The sequence below is a fragment of the Sylvia atricapilla genome, chromosome 15 (assembly GCF_009819655.1).
Source record: "Sylvia atricapilla isolate bSylAtr1 chromosome 15, bSylAtr1.pri, whole genome shotgun sequence".
Lineage (NCBI taxonomy): Eukaryota > Metazoa > Chordata > Aves > Passeriformes > Sylviidae > Sylvia > Sylvia atricapilla.
In genome coordinates, this window is record NC_089154.1 from 1,618,147 (window position 1) to 1,632,757 (window position 14,611).

The following is a 14,611-nucleotide window of genomic DNA, read 5'->3' on the forward strand; positions in this document are numbered from 1 at the left end:
ATTTCCCTTTTGAAACATCAGTGAAGTCTGCTTTTCCTGCAGCAGTCAATGCAGAAGATCCTCTGGTTTGAGTTAAGAAAAAACCAAAGTGTTGTAGATAAAAACTGTCTGTAAAGGTGAGAGTGAGATAGTGGTGTTTCAAAAGTAAGTTGCAGTATTAAAATGGTTGTTGATTTTTTTTGTAGTTACTGAATTTGTGTGAGGCTGAAGATGCTGCCCTAATGAAACTACCTTGCTACAAAAGTCTTCCATCACTTGTACCTCTTCGAATTGCAGCCTTAAGTAAGTAAAACCTCCTAAACAAGACTTGATGCAGTTAAATGCCCTTGTGAGCAATGGGCAGTTTGCTTCCTTAGATCAGCAGAAAACCTGAGCACTGGAAGACTGATGACTGCTCTCCTGAGGTTACAGCTTAATGGAGAGAATAATGGGAAAGTATTGCTGCCTTCTTAATGACTAGAATTCAGTTTTCTGAAAGGAACCCAAAATATTTTAAGATTAAATATATTACAAAGCATAGGAAAAAGAATGTTAATAGAATTCTCATTCTTTTATTATTTTATGATGCCTGTTGATTTTGGCAATGCATAGAGTGTTGTAGCTGTCTGCAATTTGAGAAAAAGAAACTATAAGAGAAGTGGTATAGAATTAGGGTTTATTTTCTCCTCTCCTTTGAAACTGAGTTAACAAAGAGAACAAATTTACTTTGATATTTGCAGATGCTCTAGCTGCCTGCAATTACTTGCCTCAGTCAAGAGAGAAAATCATTGCTGCACTTTTCAAGGCGCTGAATTCAACAAATAACGAGCTGCAGGAGGCAGGAGAAGCGTGCATGAGAAAGGTGACTGTATTAAAACAACATTCTTTTTGAGGCCACTGTTCTCTCTCCTTGACTTCCTTGGTACAAGACTTCTTGGGGAAGTTCTGTACAGGAAATATTGTTGCTCTGTTAGGTTTTTGTTTGTGATGCTGATAAGAGTTTGTGTCAGATGCGTTTGTTTGGAGTTTCAACTTGGCCATAAAGAATTAATGCAGGTTGCAATTAAGAATTAGAAGCTCTTGGATAAGGTCCATGGTAAATCTTTCAGTCTTTCTGTCCAGTCTTTCCCTCTTTCTTTTAGTCTGGTCTTTGTGAGTCTTCTTTTCTAAGTAGCATCAGTCCTTCTCAGCTGTTCTGCAAATGTGCAGGCTTGGCTTTATTGTAAAAGCCCTTCCCGTGTTTTATCTATGTTCCGAAAATAAGTGGTGGAGATCCCAAAGCTGGTTTTGGAAAAGTAAAGCAGGACAGGAGAGTTAGACTGTGCATGACAGTGTGATGGGTACCTTAAGGAACAGGACCCTGGCTGTCCTGTTTGAGGTGTCAGAGTTAGTGTCCTTGCCTGACACTGCCCTGTCTGTCCTGTGGATGCTACATTACCGTGTATAAGGGCTGCAAGGACAGGGAAAGGATATTCTTACATCATGATTTGTTGTTCAATAACTGTGCCTAATTCAGCAAGATTTTAATTTCATTCTTCTAAATGAGAAAGAAAAGGCTAATGAAATTACTTACAGCCTTTTTGTAATGCTGTGTAGATGGACTGACATGGAAGAGAATATAACTGCAGTAATACTGGTGCTTTGCATTTGTTTGGCTGCATTTGCATTTACATTTGCATTTGCATTGGCTGACCAGAGGTTGTGTGTCTTTTCATGTCACTGTGATCATGAGAGGGAATGTACTTATTATTTATGGCTTGTTAACAACAAAGTTGGGTTGAGAGGTAGCAAATAAAGGTTGTTCTGACCTATGCATCAGATTTGTCTGATGGTTTTTTCCTCTGAGAAACATGCCCACAGGATATTTGGTTATGACAGGAAATACTTTCCCTGTCTGCTTGCAGGCAGGCTCTTTTGACCTTTTCTGTTACTCAGGATGCATGCAGATTATATCACAGAAATCTGCTATATTGCCTTCTACCAGATTCATGGGCAGTTCTTAATATAGGGTCTAAGCAGTTTGTTCATAGCTGTGTTCATTTATAGCTGTAGCAGTTTTTCAGTCTGTCTGTAATTATCTCTTACTTGATTATTTTATAGAATGTCCTACTGTGTGTCAGAAATACCTCATGGTTCCCAAATCCATCTTGTCACTGTGTGTATTTCCAGAACTCGATGTTGTTTGAACTATTGCATTCTGAAGAACAAAGTAGAAGAAGAAAAATCAAGTCAGCTGAATCTTTTTAAGAAAAACTTGCTCAAGTCACATCCCTCTCCACCTGTATGTTAATTGTGCCCTCTCTTGCAGTTCCTGGAGGGAGCTACCATAGAAGTTGATCAAATTCATACCCACATGAGACCACTGCTGATGATGCTGGGAGACTATCGGAGTCTGACCCTCAATGTTGTGAATCGTCTGACATCAGTCACTAGGCTTTTCCCCAACTCTTTCAATGATAAATTCTGTGATCAGATGATGGTAAGCCCATTGAGTTTCTATTTCAGCTCTTCCAGAGGAAATTTTCTTCTAGCTATTATTTTTATGGGTGAAAAATCAAAGAAGTTCAGTTGTGACTCAGTGTATATGTTGGAAGTAAAAGATTTTTGTTTCACAATTAATAAAAAACCCAATTTCTTTAAACATTTTGAGTAATTTCTAAAGAGCTTCTAAACCAAAAAGTTAAGTGATTTTAATTTTAGTGAAGACATAACTAATTACACTAAGGTTTGCTTGACGAATTTATCTTTAAGCAAAGTGCCACCAGCACTGTAACAATTTTGCTTCCCAATGCACTAAATTTGTTGTGGTGCTTTCTTGAGTTATAAAATTTTGGGAGGTATTGCTCTGTTTATTTGTGGTGTTTGAACTGAATCTGTGAATTTTTTGTAGCCTCAGCATGAATATTTAAATATTTAAATGCATGCACATCAAGCAAGTCATAAAAGAAATGTAAGACAATCAGACTTAAGGTTTTTTGTCTATATAAATGTACTTATAATCACTGCTTTCTTGAATATGGAGAGGACTTCTAGCAACAGTGAACTTTTCAACCTGAGGGAATGAAAATAACTGATAATTCTTTCCTTTGTTTCCTTCAAAGAATTATTTCTGCCTCTACATTGTCTCTTGTAGCATATGCTAAAATGGAACAGTCTAATTACAAGAATAATACTAATTACCCTTTCTTTATAGCAACACCTGCGTAAATGGATGGAAGTTGTAGTTATTACACACAAAGGTGGACAAAGGAGTGATGGAAATGTAAGTTAATGAATGCTTTTATGTGAAAAGAGAAGAAATAAATAGTATTAATGTTTTGGAATGAAAGAACTCATTCAGTTGTAAATGCTGCCATAACTGATTACACCCTGATGCTTTGTTACAAGCCAATAGACTTGTTGAATTAAATATAGAATATTGAATATCTGTTAGAAGTCTCAGTAAGAGGAGCTTCTTATCTGCTGACAATGGTTACTTTAAAGACTGTTCTAGGTTAGTATGGGGACAGCTCAAGCATTTGTATTTGTCTTCCCCCTCAGGATTTTCTGCTTAGAAATCTCTTCTTCACTGGAATGGCTGATGAGCTCAGCAGCATAATCCCCCTTTTTTCATTAATATGTTTGATGTTCATAACGTAGCCTGTTGAAAATTATACATAATGATAACATAATCCCAGCTAATTTAAAATTTAATTTATTAAAACCAAGTTCAATATTTACTAGTTGGGATCATATTAAAATCACTCTCCCAGTGAAACTAATGGCCTCAGTGTTGACGCATGGGAAGCTGATCAGTTCTCTTAGAAATGGAAGACTGTGCAGTGTAATGTCAGTGTGTGCTCCTGCCAATACTGATGGGAATTCCTGCTTCAGTGCAGCTTCCTGGACATTACCAGAAGTCCCATAATTCTATTAATGTTTTACTTTATATTATAATTTATAATATATAAATATTTATATTATAATAAAATGCTTTTATTAAGTGTTCAGATTTATGATTGCACCTAAGAAAAAATGCAGGGAAATCTATTATCTTTGTTTTTAAAATTAGGATGAAATTACACTGGCTTTTTGTTTCCCTCAAAACATGGAAATGGCTTAATGGCTTTTCATTTCTCTTTCCTATCATTGCAAGGAGAGCTTTTAATCTGAATTTGGTCATTGCTTTATATTAGACCTACATGTTCTCTAATGAAGTAGCATAAGATTAGTTTCTTATGTTTTAACTAAAACACTGTGCATTCTTCAGTTAACCTCATTTAATTCATGTCAGAGTAGTTCTAAGCCTTCATACTTTGGGAAACCAATTTTCCTCAAATGTGATGATTACAGCTATCTTGCAGATCTTTTTTAGCAATAATGTTTTAAACCACAATGTGGCACCTCCAGATCAGTTTTTATTGTCACTAAGCCACGTTTAGTTGGGAATTCCCCTGCTTTTAATGTTTTTTGTTGACATTTTCTGTGTAATTATGTGTTTAGAGATATATGTTGAGTGGGGTGCACACCAGACACTTGAGGAAGAATCTACTGTCACATCTTGAGGGAGAAGTCTGGAAACATTTCCAGTAGAATTGTGTCAGTGTAAAGCTGATAGAATATTACTTCTCTACTTCTAGTTGTTGCTCCAAAGTTTCCTTAAAAATAAAAACTCTAGGAAACTGCGGGAGGACACAGCTTGGTCTTTGTACAATTGCTGTGGCAGGCTGTGTTCACGTGTCTGTATGTACATGTGCTGCTGAAAAACTGTCTTGTGAATGTAGAAAAACACGGATGGTGAAAGTGATGGTCAGTTATTGTAGCTGCCATTTCACCTTCTCTCCTTTCTTCATGATCCTGCTGAGATTCCAACATCTGAGACACTCATGAATTGCAGTGTTTGGGGTAGGTTGGATCATCCAGACTGTGTGGTTAAATAGAGGAGGTGGTAAACAGTCAGTGGAGAGCAGATTTGACCAGGGAAGCCTGATGTTCCCTGCCTGAACTGGTGCTGTTCCAAGCATTTCCTCCTTTTCCAGCAGCACAGGGTGAAGGTGCCTTTTGAGGATGGTGTCAGGCACTTCTCCAGCATAGTGCAGGTAGTGGCTGTCAGCAGGGCCTCTTGGAAAATAGTTACAAGGTCTGTGGGGTGAATTTTCATATGTAAATGGTAACTACAGACAAACTGAAGGCTTGGTTAGAAATGCTGCATAGTGATGACTATTGTAAAGATCCACACTGATGCCAGAATAACTAAGCCTTGTTCACCTAAATAATTTATGACAGCCCTGCTGTGATCCTGAGCTGTGATCTGGCTGTTTGGAGAAATTAACAAATTAAAACATAATATAGTAGTGATTAAAATCGAATGTGTTTGTCCAGGGAATAAATATTTTTTAAATTTTCTTCCTCTCTTCCAGCCTCTCCAAGGAAAGGCATGGGATTTCAGGTCATGCCTGGAATTGAAAGAATAAGTTTTGAGTAGAGGGTTCCCTCCAGCTGTCCCTGTTGTGAGAGGGTTAAAATTTCCATGGTGGAGATTCTGCATTACAGCCTAGGATGTCTTTATAGCTCTAGAGGAGACTTCACAGCTTGGTAGCTCACTGAAGGTGGTCTCGTAATAGGTGCTGGCCAAATTTGTCTTCAGAGATGGTAAATGTTGTTTCCCCTGATTTGATAATCTCTATTCTCTTTTTGTTCAGTATAAATATTTGAGAAGCTATGTCTGATTAATGTAAGAGTAGAAAAAAGGGTGCTTTTCATCCTAGTTCTTTGGAGGACAATTTGGAGCATGTGAGATGCTGATTGTCTCCATTCCTTCTGTTTGAGATGAGGAAGTAACTGAGCTGAAGTTAGACTGCAGCCTGAAGAACAGCATGTGCTGATTTGTACATTTATTTGAAATTTTTGTGGGCTTTTTCCTTTCATGCTGTGACTTCTGTTTTGGTTCAGCCTGCCACGGAAGGGGTAGAGGTGAGAAACTCAGTGGAGGCACCAGGAACTCTTTTTGTTGTCATGGTTTCTTTTGTTGTTGTTTTGTTTGGTTTTATTTTTCCTTTTAATTTGTGGTTTGTTAGTTTTAGTGTTGTGTTTTGGGCACAGTGCATTGTTGATTGTCTTTTAGTCTTTCTTCTTCTTGTTCTTTCTGTCTGTCTGTGGCAGAGGTGTTTTGATCACGTTGCTGTTAAGGAGTTGAGCATGTCTGTACCAGGAAGAGCAGGATTTTTAGTTTCTGTGAAGGCATAAGTGGTTTCAAAAGGTTTTTGTATTCTCAGCCTGCACTTCGGTCCATGAGAGGAGTCTTGGGCGTCTGTCTGGGCAGATCAGGTTAAAGGAGTGGAGCCTAATGCTTTGTGTTTAAATTCAGTTGGAATTTCAATGAGAAAATGCAATGCACTTCATAAAATAATTTTGGATACTGCACACTGGAACTTGGTTTTAGAGAGATGGTGAGGGTGGATTTGTTGTTTTGTTTTTTCCTTTCCCTTATCTGTACTGAGGGAAATCTACACTCTGGCTAACTGACATACAGTCTCTTTAAATCTCACAATGAAAAAAAGTGCAAATCTATTTTGGACTCCTGGAGAATTTAGTATCTTGTGAGAGAACAGAGCTGACTTTATAGTAACCAGCTGTTTGGGAGATAGGCTGACAGTGCTGTGAGAGGCTGAATATCTCTTCATGTGTAATCTGGGAGTGTATAGAGAAATGGTTTAGGGGGAAGGTCTGGCTGTTTGATGGATGACCCACCTGGTGTAGAGCAGTGAGCACTCTGTAACTCCCCCATCAGCTGTATCATTACAGTGTTTAGCTCTTAACTTGTAAAAACACCACTCTACTGGCAAGGAAAATAAATTAAACCTTGATATTACCAGCGGGGAAGGGCAGACTTCCACAAGTACAATTTTTTCGTGCATTATGGTAAGTAGATTTTATGTATAAGTTAACCCTTTGCATTTGGCTGCTGGCTATGCTAATACTGGGGGAAAAAGGAAAGTAAGATGTCTGATACTGTTTTATACATTTTCATACAGCCAGTAATATTTATTTAATTGTGTTTCTTTTTACCTGTAGGAAATGAAGATTGTTCAGCAATTATAAATTTATTCCATCTGATCCCAGCTGCCCCACAGACTCTGGTTAAACCTCTCCTGGAGGTTGTTATGAAAACAGAACGAGCAATGTTAATCGAGGGTAAAAGTAAGTTAACATTGCTGAAATTTTTGCTTTATAGTCTCTTGAATATTAGTATATGATGACTATAATATTTTAAATATAGTGTGAGAATATTTGATGTAATAAATATGCTCTTCAAGCCTTTAGAAGGTATTAACATTTGTCTTACACCTTAGAAGTGAAGTTTTGAAAGTGTCAATGAATTCTATCATGCATGTTCTGAACATTTTGTATCTGCATAAATGCCAAGTCAAATGCATTTTTCTGAGTGGTAGTAAATTAGTAGAAAATACTTTATACTCTGCATTTTTAATTTGAGGCTTATGAATTTTTCAGGCTGGCAGTCCGTTCAGGGAACCACTGATAAAGTTTTTGACACGTCATCCATCCCAGACTGTGGAGCTGTTCATGATGGAAGCCACTTTAAATGATCCACAGTGGAGCAGAATGTTTATGGTAAGCTGTGTGGGGAGAGGAGCAGGAAAAAACCCTCAACCTGACAATCTGATGAACAAAAAGTTGCATCTTTTTCATCTTTTTTCCTATATGACCTTGTAGTCCTTTATCATGGTCTTAATCTTGACTGCAGGGTTCCTGTTCCTGGTTTTGTATTTGTTTGTCCTGAAGGGTTGATTTTATACCTTTCCAGATCATGTAAGCCTATTACTGAAGCGTAGATGTTATTTTTATATACATGAAATACAACCTCTGCGACTTTAGTGTGGACTATAAAAGCTGCAGGATGATATAGTCGCCCAGTGTTTTGGCTTTTAAAGGTTATTAAAATTATTTCTTCCCTTTTGCAGAGTTTCTTGAAGCATAAAGATGCCAAACCTCTGCGGGATGTACTGGCAGCTAATCCCAACCGATTTATCACGCTGCTGCTGCCCGTGGGCGCCCAGGCGGCCGTGAGACCCTGGCTCCCCCAGCACCACCACCATGCGCCTCGACCTGCAGTTCCAGGCTATCAAGGTTTTCATTATTCTTGTTTGTCTCTGCACTGGGGAGCTGAAACCCCTTCAGCTACAAGCCTCTTACATCCAGGCTTTCAGAGTGTGTGTGTGTGTATTACAGCTTATAGAAAATCGCTTGTAAAAATGTGGAGTGTTTGTAGTCAGAGCTGCTCTGTGAAGGGAAAAGAGACTCAAATTAACTATGCTTTTTTTGTCCAGTAGGATACAAGAGAAAGGCATGACAGCAGAAAACGAAATTTATTTTTCTTAATCTAAACTGTTTTGTGTTTCACTGTTTTGTTTTGCTGTTGAATATTTTAGAACCCTTAATTGGCCTTAAACAAGTGCTTGTGTATCATTGTTTCTCCTGACAGATCTCTTGTGTGTTGACTGTGCATTTGTCTTGTTTTGCTTTGGACAGATCATAAGTATTATTGTTAAGAATGATGAATGTTGGTTAGCAAATCAGCACTCCTTGGTGAATCAGCTGAAACGTGTATGGGTGAGTGAAGCTTTTCAGGAGAGACATAGGAAGGAGAATATGGCTGCAACAAACTGGAAGGAGCCCAAGCTATTGGCCTATTGCTTACTGAATTATTGCAAGTAAGTAAAAATCTTTATTTCCTAGACCCTGCATGTATTTTTTTAATTTTAGTTTTGAAATACTGTAAGGTATATAGGGCTACTAAAAATGGTTTGCAGTTATTGAAGAGAGAGTAATATATTTCATAATACTGCCATTAGCTCTAAAACCATGCCTGTGGTACTGACTGCTCTTCTCTGCTCCTTTAAAAGATTAGTTTCACCAGCATAGCAGTTTGTGTATTTTTTTCACAGAAGCTTTGTATTTTATGTGTTTTCACAGAAGGAATTATGGTGATATAGAGTTACTCTTCCAGTTGCTTCGAGCTTTTACGGGTCGATTTCTCTGCAATATGACTTTCTTAAAGGAATATATGGAAGAAGAGATTCCCAAAAACTACAGTATTCCCCAAAAACGGGCTTTGTTCTTCCGGTTTGTAGACTTGAATGACCCAAACTTTGGAGATGAGCTCAAAGCCAAGGTAACTAAAGCAATTAAATCAAAGAAGCCTGGTATTTAGGTTTAATTTTCTTCTTGGGAACTAGGGCAACAAAACTCCCTTACTTAAATGTCAACGGGTTTGATAATTGGCAGAGTCATTTAGGTGAAAATATCATACCTGAAGAAGAGCGATAATGAACAGAGACAGCAATTCATCTTGTGTTCAATGCTGACTGCCTTAGTTTACACTTTCTAAGAATCTGTGCCCTTGGAAGGAAGAAAGAGAGGGAAAAAATCAGTGTGTACCTTTTTCTTGAGGTTTTATTTATACTCCTTTATTTTATTCCTTTTGTAGCTCAGTGAGTGTGTCCAACAGGCAGGTTTGCATGTGAGAGTACTTGGATGTTGGCTGCCATTAGAAGAACATAGTAGTACACTAACACTTGTTTATATTCTGTAGGTGCTGCAACATATCCTGAATCCTGCTTTCTTGTACAGTTTTGAAAAAGGAGAAGGTGAACAGCTGTTAGGCCCTCCAAACCAGAAGGAGGATAATCCAGAAAGCATCACTAGCGTTTTATAACAAAGGTAACAATCTTTATTTACATTGAAGTATGTGAAAATTAAAACAAAAAGCTGTTCCTCTCATTTGGCTTTTCATCCTGATCTGAATTAGTTGTTCTGTTCTTAATATTATGGTGTGTTCTGTCAAACTGCTTCATAATGTTGAATGTGAGTTCCATCATAGTAGGATGGGACTACAATTTTCAGTTTACGCTGTTTGCAGAACTGGAATGTGTCTTTAGAAATGGGCCTTACTTGGCTGTAATCCCAGTCTTTTTTCTAAGGAGGGCTTTCCATGGCCCAGCATCAGTGTCTTTCTAATTCGCTGCTATTTCATGGAACCAGTCAGCAGTTCTAAAAGCAGCGTTGTTGAAGATGGGCGTTGGGGATTTTTATTTATTTCTTTTTATAGGTTAGCAGTTTGGGAATTCCCAGTTGTGCTCATTATTTAAAGATTCACACTTCAGGAGGTTGTTTTATGGGTACTAAACTGAGTCAAGCAAGTAATTACAAATTCTTATTCTTCTTAAAAACCGCTCAAAAAGCAAAAATTTGAGACTTCGCCTTTGTTATAGTAAAAGTTGTTTCTTGGTCAACTTCATTCTCTCCTCTTTGATCATGCCTGGTACTAGGTACTTGATCCAGAAAAGCAGGCTGATATGCTGGATTCTCTGAGGATCTATCTGCTGCAGTTTGCCACGCTGCTGGTGGAGCATGCCCCCCATCACATCCACGACAACAACAAGAACAGGAACAGCAAACTGCGGCGCCTGATGACCTTTGCCTGGCCTTGCCTCCTGTCCAAGGCCTGTGTGGACCCAGCCTGCAAGTACAGTGGCCACTTGCTCTTGGCACACATCATTGCCAAGTTTGCCATTCACAAGAAGATTGTCCTGCAGGTATTGACCATGGCTTTGTGTTTAGTTCCATAGAGTGCTTCCTTTTATTTTAAGATTCGGAGTAGAAGCTGCATGATGGTTCTGAATGCTGTGTATAAGTCAAATACCACAAACAAATGCAGAAGCAGCAGGCCAAATGTTTAATACAGCTTTACTTGTGAATAGGAGAACATAGAGAGAAGTGTGAAGACAAGTAAAAGCAGGAAGGGTAAGTAAGACAAGTAGACCTTTTGGTTGAATTAGCAAAATTGGGAATGTTTCCTCATTTAAGAGACACATACTTCAGTTGAGACACAATGTAGGGACCAAGGGAAAACTTCAGATTGGACAGTGGAGAGGGAGGAAGAAAAGAGAATGTAAAGGAAACAGAAGTATGTGCTCTGTGCTTCTGCTGCTGATAAAAATATCATTATATTTTTAACAAATTCTGGGCCTTTAGAGAAAAATCTTGTGTTTTTTTGGAAAACATGTGTTGTAGTTTCCCTTTTTTTAAATAAATGCTTTGTTTTTCTAAATACATACAGTACTAATGTTGATGAGAAACTCTGTTCCTCAGGTTTTTCACAGCCTTCTCAAAGCTCATGCCATGGAAGCCAGGGCTATTGTCAGGCAGGCCATGGCTATCCTGACTCCAGCTGTGCCTGCTCGAATGGAGGATGGACACCAGATGCTCACTCACTGGACACGAAAAATCATTGTGGAAGAGGGCCATACAGTGCCCCAACTAGTACATATTTTGCACTTGATAGTACAACATTTCAAGGTACTTGTACTGTTGTTCAGGTACTCACTGTATTTCTTGTCTATCAAGGAAGTAAACAGTTTGATTAGAAAAACAGCATAATCTGATTTATATGGTTTAGCTTCAAAATGTATCATTTGTTCATAAAGATGATTATCTATAACTGAATATAACTGTTTAATAGCAAGTAATTTATTAAGTTCTATCATGATTGGAGTTAGAACTCCAAATGTCAGGTTAGAATCTACAAGATGAATTCATTGCACATGCCTTAGCAGTGTTCTTTAACAGCCCTGTAAAGATTTAAAAAAAGTGAAGAACCATATTCTTTGTTATCCTTCAGTAATCCTTGTTTGTTTGACGTTATATTTTCTGTGGGATTAACTAGATCACTTTTCTTTCCAGCCAGTGTATGTTGGGAAACATTAAACAAATGGGGGAATGGTGCAGAATGTCAACATAGGAACATTTTTGAAAACATGTATTAAAACGCAATCTAAAGGGACAGCTAATACACATTTTTCAGGAACTGATGCCTCAACAATTTTTGAAAAAATATCTGAGTGTGTTCAAATGTGAGTTGAAGCTCTTTTAAAGGCTTGGACATGGGCTGATTGGTCCTTGAGAAAAACCACGAAACTTAAAAAGAACATGTTCATTTGAGTGCGTGAAATCAGTAGTCACTGCTGAAAGTTGTAGCCAAAATACCATTTTCAATGCACTGACTACTTTTCCATATTGCAAAATCTGAAGTGGTACAGGTTTAGCAGACTTTGGGATTGATGACTCTTTTACAATTTGCTTTATTTCAACTTTGTAGGTTTTGTGTAGAATGTTATTGGTAATGACTAACATTTCTGTGAAACCCATTTTTTTCAGGTTTATTATCCAGTGAGACATCACTTAGTTCAGCATATGGTTAGTGCCATGCAGAGACTGGGCTTCACTCCCAGTGTTACAATAGAGCAAAGAAAATTAGCTGTGGATCTTGCTGAAGTTGTTATTAAATGGGAATTGCAAAGAATCAAAGACCAGCAGGTAGGAATCAAAAAAATAGGTAAAGATTGAACTGTTCCACAGTTTTATGTACTTTTTTTAACATGCACACTGCTGATATTCCAGCCAGATTCAGATATGGACTCAAGTGCAAGTGGAGAAGGAGCAAGTTCTGCCTCATCTGCTGTTAAAAGAGGATTGTCTGTGGATTCTGGCCAAGAAGTAAAACGATTCAGGACAGCTACAGGAGCTATAAGTGCTGTAAGAGAAAATCAGGATCTGTTCAGAGACTCTAAGTAGCGTAATTGTTTTTTTTCCACATGACTCAAAACTCCCTAAATTGAGGCTTTTAGCTTAGCAAGTATTTTAAATGTGTTCCTGTTGTTTTCCTCCTCCAGTCTCACTGATGGCTCTTGTGTTTTGTGTGCATGCAGGTGTTTGGCCGGAGCCAGTCCTTGCCAGGAGCTGATGCCCTCCTTGCCAAGCCCATTGACAAGCAGCACACAGACACCGTTGTGAATTTCCTGATTAGAATTGCTTGCCAGGTACTGTGCTTATTCTGATATGCAAATACCAGTGTGGAGTAGCAGCCAAACCCATAAACTCCTCTTTTCACACAGGTCCTTTAGGCTTGGACTATTCTAATGTTCCTGCACTTTGCTATCATGATTAATTTACATATTTGGGTAATGCTGCAATGTATGCTTGTTCTATTGCCTAGGTTAAATGACAAGGATACTTTCTCCCAAAATATTTGTACAGTTTATAGAGAATGACTGCATCTAGGGGTAATGACTGTAGTTTTATTTTCAAAATCCTATACATGGAATTACTTTCCTGCAGCATGTAGACCTAAAGCTTTTCCTCCAAATTTAGAGGGAGTTAACTTTTCTAGAATGGGGAAAAAATTATCTGGGTGTACCTCCAGGCTGACAAATTTATGGCTTCTCCTCCTGCAGGAGACTCAGCTGCTAGGTAGCATGGGATTTTATATCCCACAGTCCACTGCACAAAGTAGATGTGCTCTTAAGTATAAGGATGAATTGAGTAAAGAGCTGCACATGTTTATGGATACCTTGCAAACAGTAAAGATTAACCATCTTGAGTATGTTCAGAGTTGTAGTAATAAAGGATGGCATGAAACTTTTTTTAAATACACCTTTGATGGGTGATTTGGGTTAATTAGCAAGCAATTTAGACACCAATTCTGGTGTTTACTATTAGTTGTCAGCTTTTATGCATTAAATACTCTGTGACTGTACGGATAAACTACTTAAGCTCATCCATTTCAGAAATAAGAAATTATATGCTTGCATGGAATGCATAATAAATTAATGACTTGGTTCCGAAAGGGTGTCATTTTGATAACTCTGATTAATTGCTAGGTAAATGACAACTCCAACACTGCTGGATCCCCTGGGGAGTTGCTGTCTCGCCGCTGTGTCAACCTTCTGAAAACAGCTTTGAGGCCAGACATGTGGCCCAAGTCAGAACTGAAGTTGCAGTGGTTTGATAAGCTGCTCATGACTGTGGTAGGTAACATTCTAGTCCTGTAGGTCCTTAGGTTTCCCTGGCATGTGAGATGATTGAATACTATATCATACCTGGATATAGAGTTTTACAGTGCTAATCTTTTCTTTGTAGTGAAATAAATAAGTTGTTAAGTGGGTGAATTGCATGAATGGTTATAATTTGTAGAGCGACAGTACTTACTGGTTGGTGTGGTTTTTTATTTTTGGGTTTTTCTTCCTTAGTAGCTTTTAACAGATTTGATCTGAGTTTAGTAATCTGTGTAATTCTTGTTTACCCCTGCCCACTGCCTTTCTGTGTGCTTTTTGTTTAGGAACAGCCCAATCAGGCCAACTTTGCCAACATTTGCACTGGCTTAGAGGTCTTAAGTTTCCTGTTGACTGTGCTGCAGCCCCCTGCTATCCTGAGCAGCTTCAAGCCCCTCCAGAGAGGGGTGGCAGCCTGTATGACCTGTGGGAACACCAAGGTTTTGAGAGCTGTCCATAGTTTGCTGTCTCGCTTAATGGGAATTTTCCCCACAGAACCGAGTGAGTGGTGTTTTCTTCCTCCTTTTTTTCCTTTATTGCTACGTAACTTAAGTGGTTGAGGGTGGGATGAAGGCACTCTTTGGAATGTGCTAATACTCTGTTTTATGATTCCTGCATTTAATGGTCCATTTTAGCTTGCACTTTCAACCTCTGATTAAAAGAGGAAAAGCTGAAATAAGTAATCATGTGGAATACATCATTATCCATTGACATAAAAACTTAATAACCTGTGGCTGTCATAA

The 14,611-nt window shown here is 38.3% G+C and overlaps 1 protein-coding gene and 1 long non-coding RNA gene across 2 annotated transcripts in view; one reads left to right on the forward strand and one right to left on the reverse strand.

Annotated features, from left to right (window-relative positions):
- LOC136367873 (uncharacterized) overlaps window positions 1–14,611 on the reverse strand; it is a 505,302-nt gene that overhangs the window by 226,043 nt on the left and 264,648 nt on the right. The gene's annotated exons all lie outside the window — the stretch shown is intronic.
- The window catches only part of TRRAP (transformation/transcription domain associated protein), a 75,591-nt gene that overhangs the window by 22,358 nt on the left and 38,622 nt on the right, over window positions 1–14,611 (forward strand). The window contains 22 exon segments of the mRNA XM_066329690.1: window positions 186–282; window positions 720–841; window positions 2,288–2,458; window positions 3,173–3,241; window positions 5,737–5,785; window positions 5,909–5,931; window positions 6,342–6,351; window positions 7,042–7,152; window positions 7,454–7,590; window positions 7,941–8,048; window positions 8,050–8,106; window positions 8,509–8,690; window positions 8,953–9,151; window positions 9,572–9,683; window positions 9,686–9,699; window positions 10,308–10,574; window positions 11,131–11,337; window positions 12,196–12,354; window positions 12,439–12,573; window positions 12,747–12,857; window positions 13,698–13,844; window positions 14,156–14,369. Coding sequence (XP_066185787.1) covers window positions 186–282; window positions 720–841; window positions 2,288–2,458; window positions 3,173–3,241; window positions 5,737–5,785; window positions 5,909–5,931; window positions 6,342–6,351; window positions 7,042–7,152; window positions 7,454–7,590; window positions 7,941–8,048; window positions 8,050–8,106; window positions 8,509–8,690; window positions 8,953–9,151; window positions 9,572–9,683; window positions 9,686–9,699; window positions 10,308–10,574; window positions 11,131–11,337; window positions 12,196–12,354; window positions 12,439–12,573; window positions 12,747–12,857; window positions 13,698–13,844; window positions 14,156–14,369 — 2,701 coding nt within the window.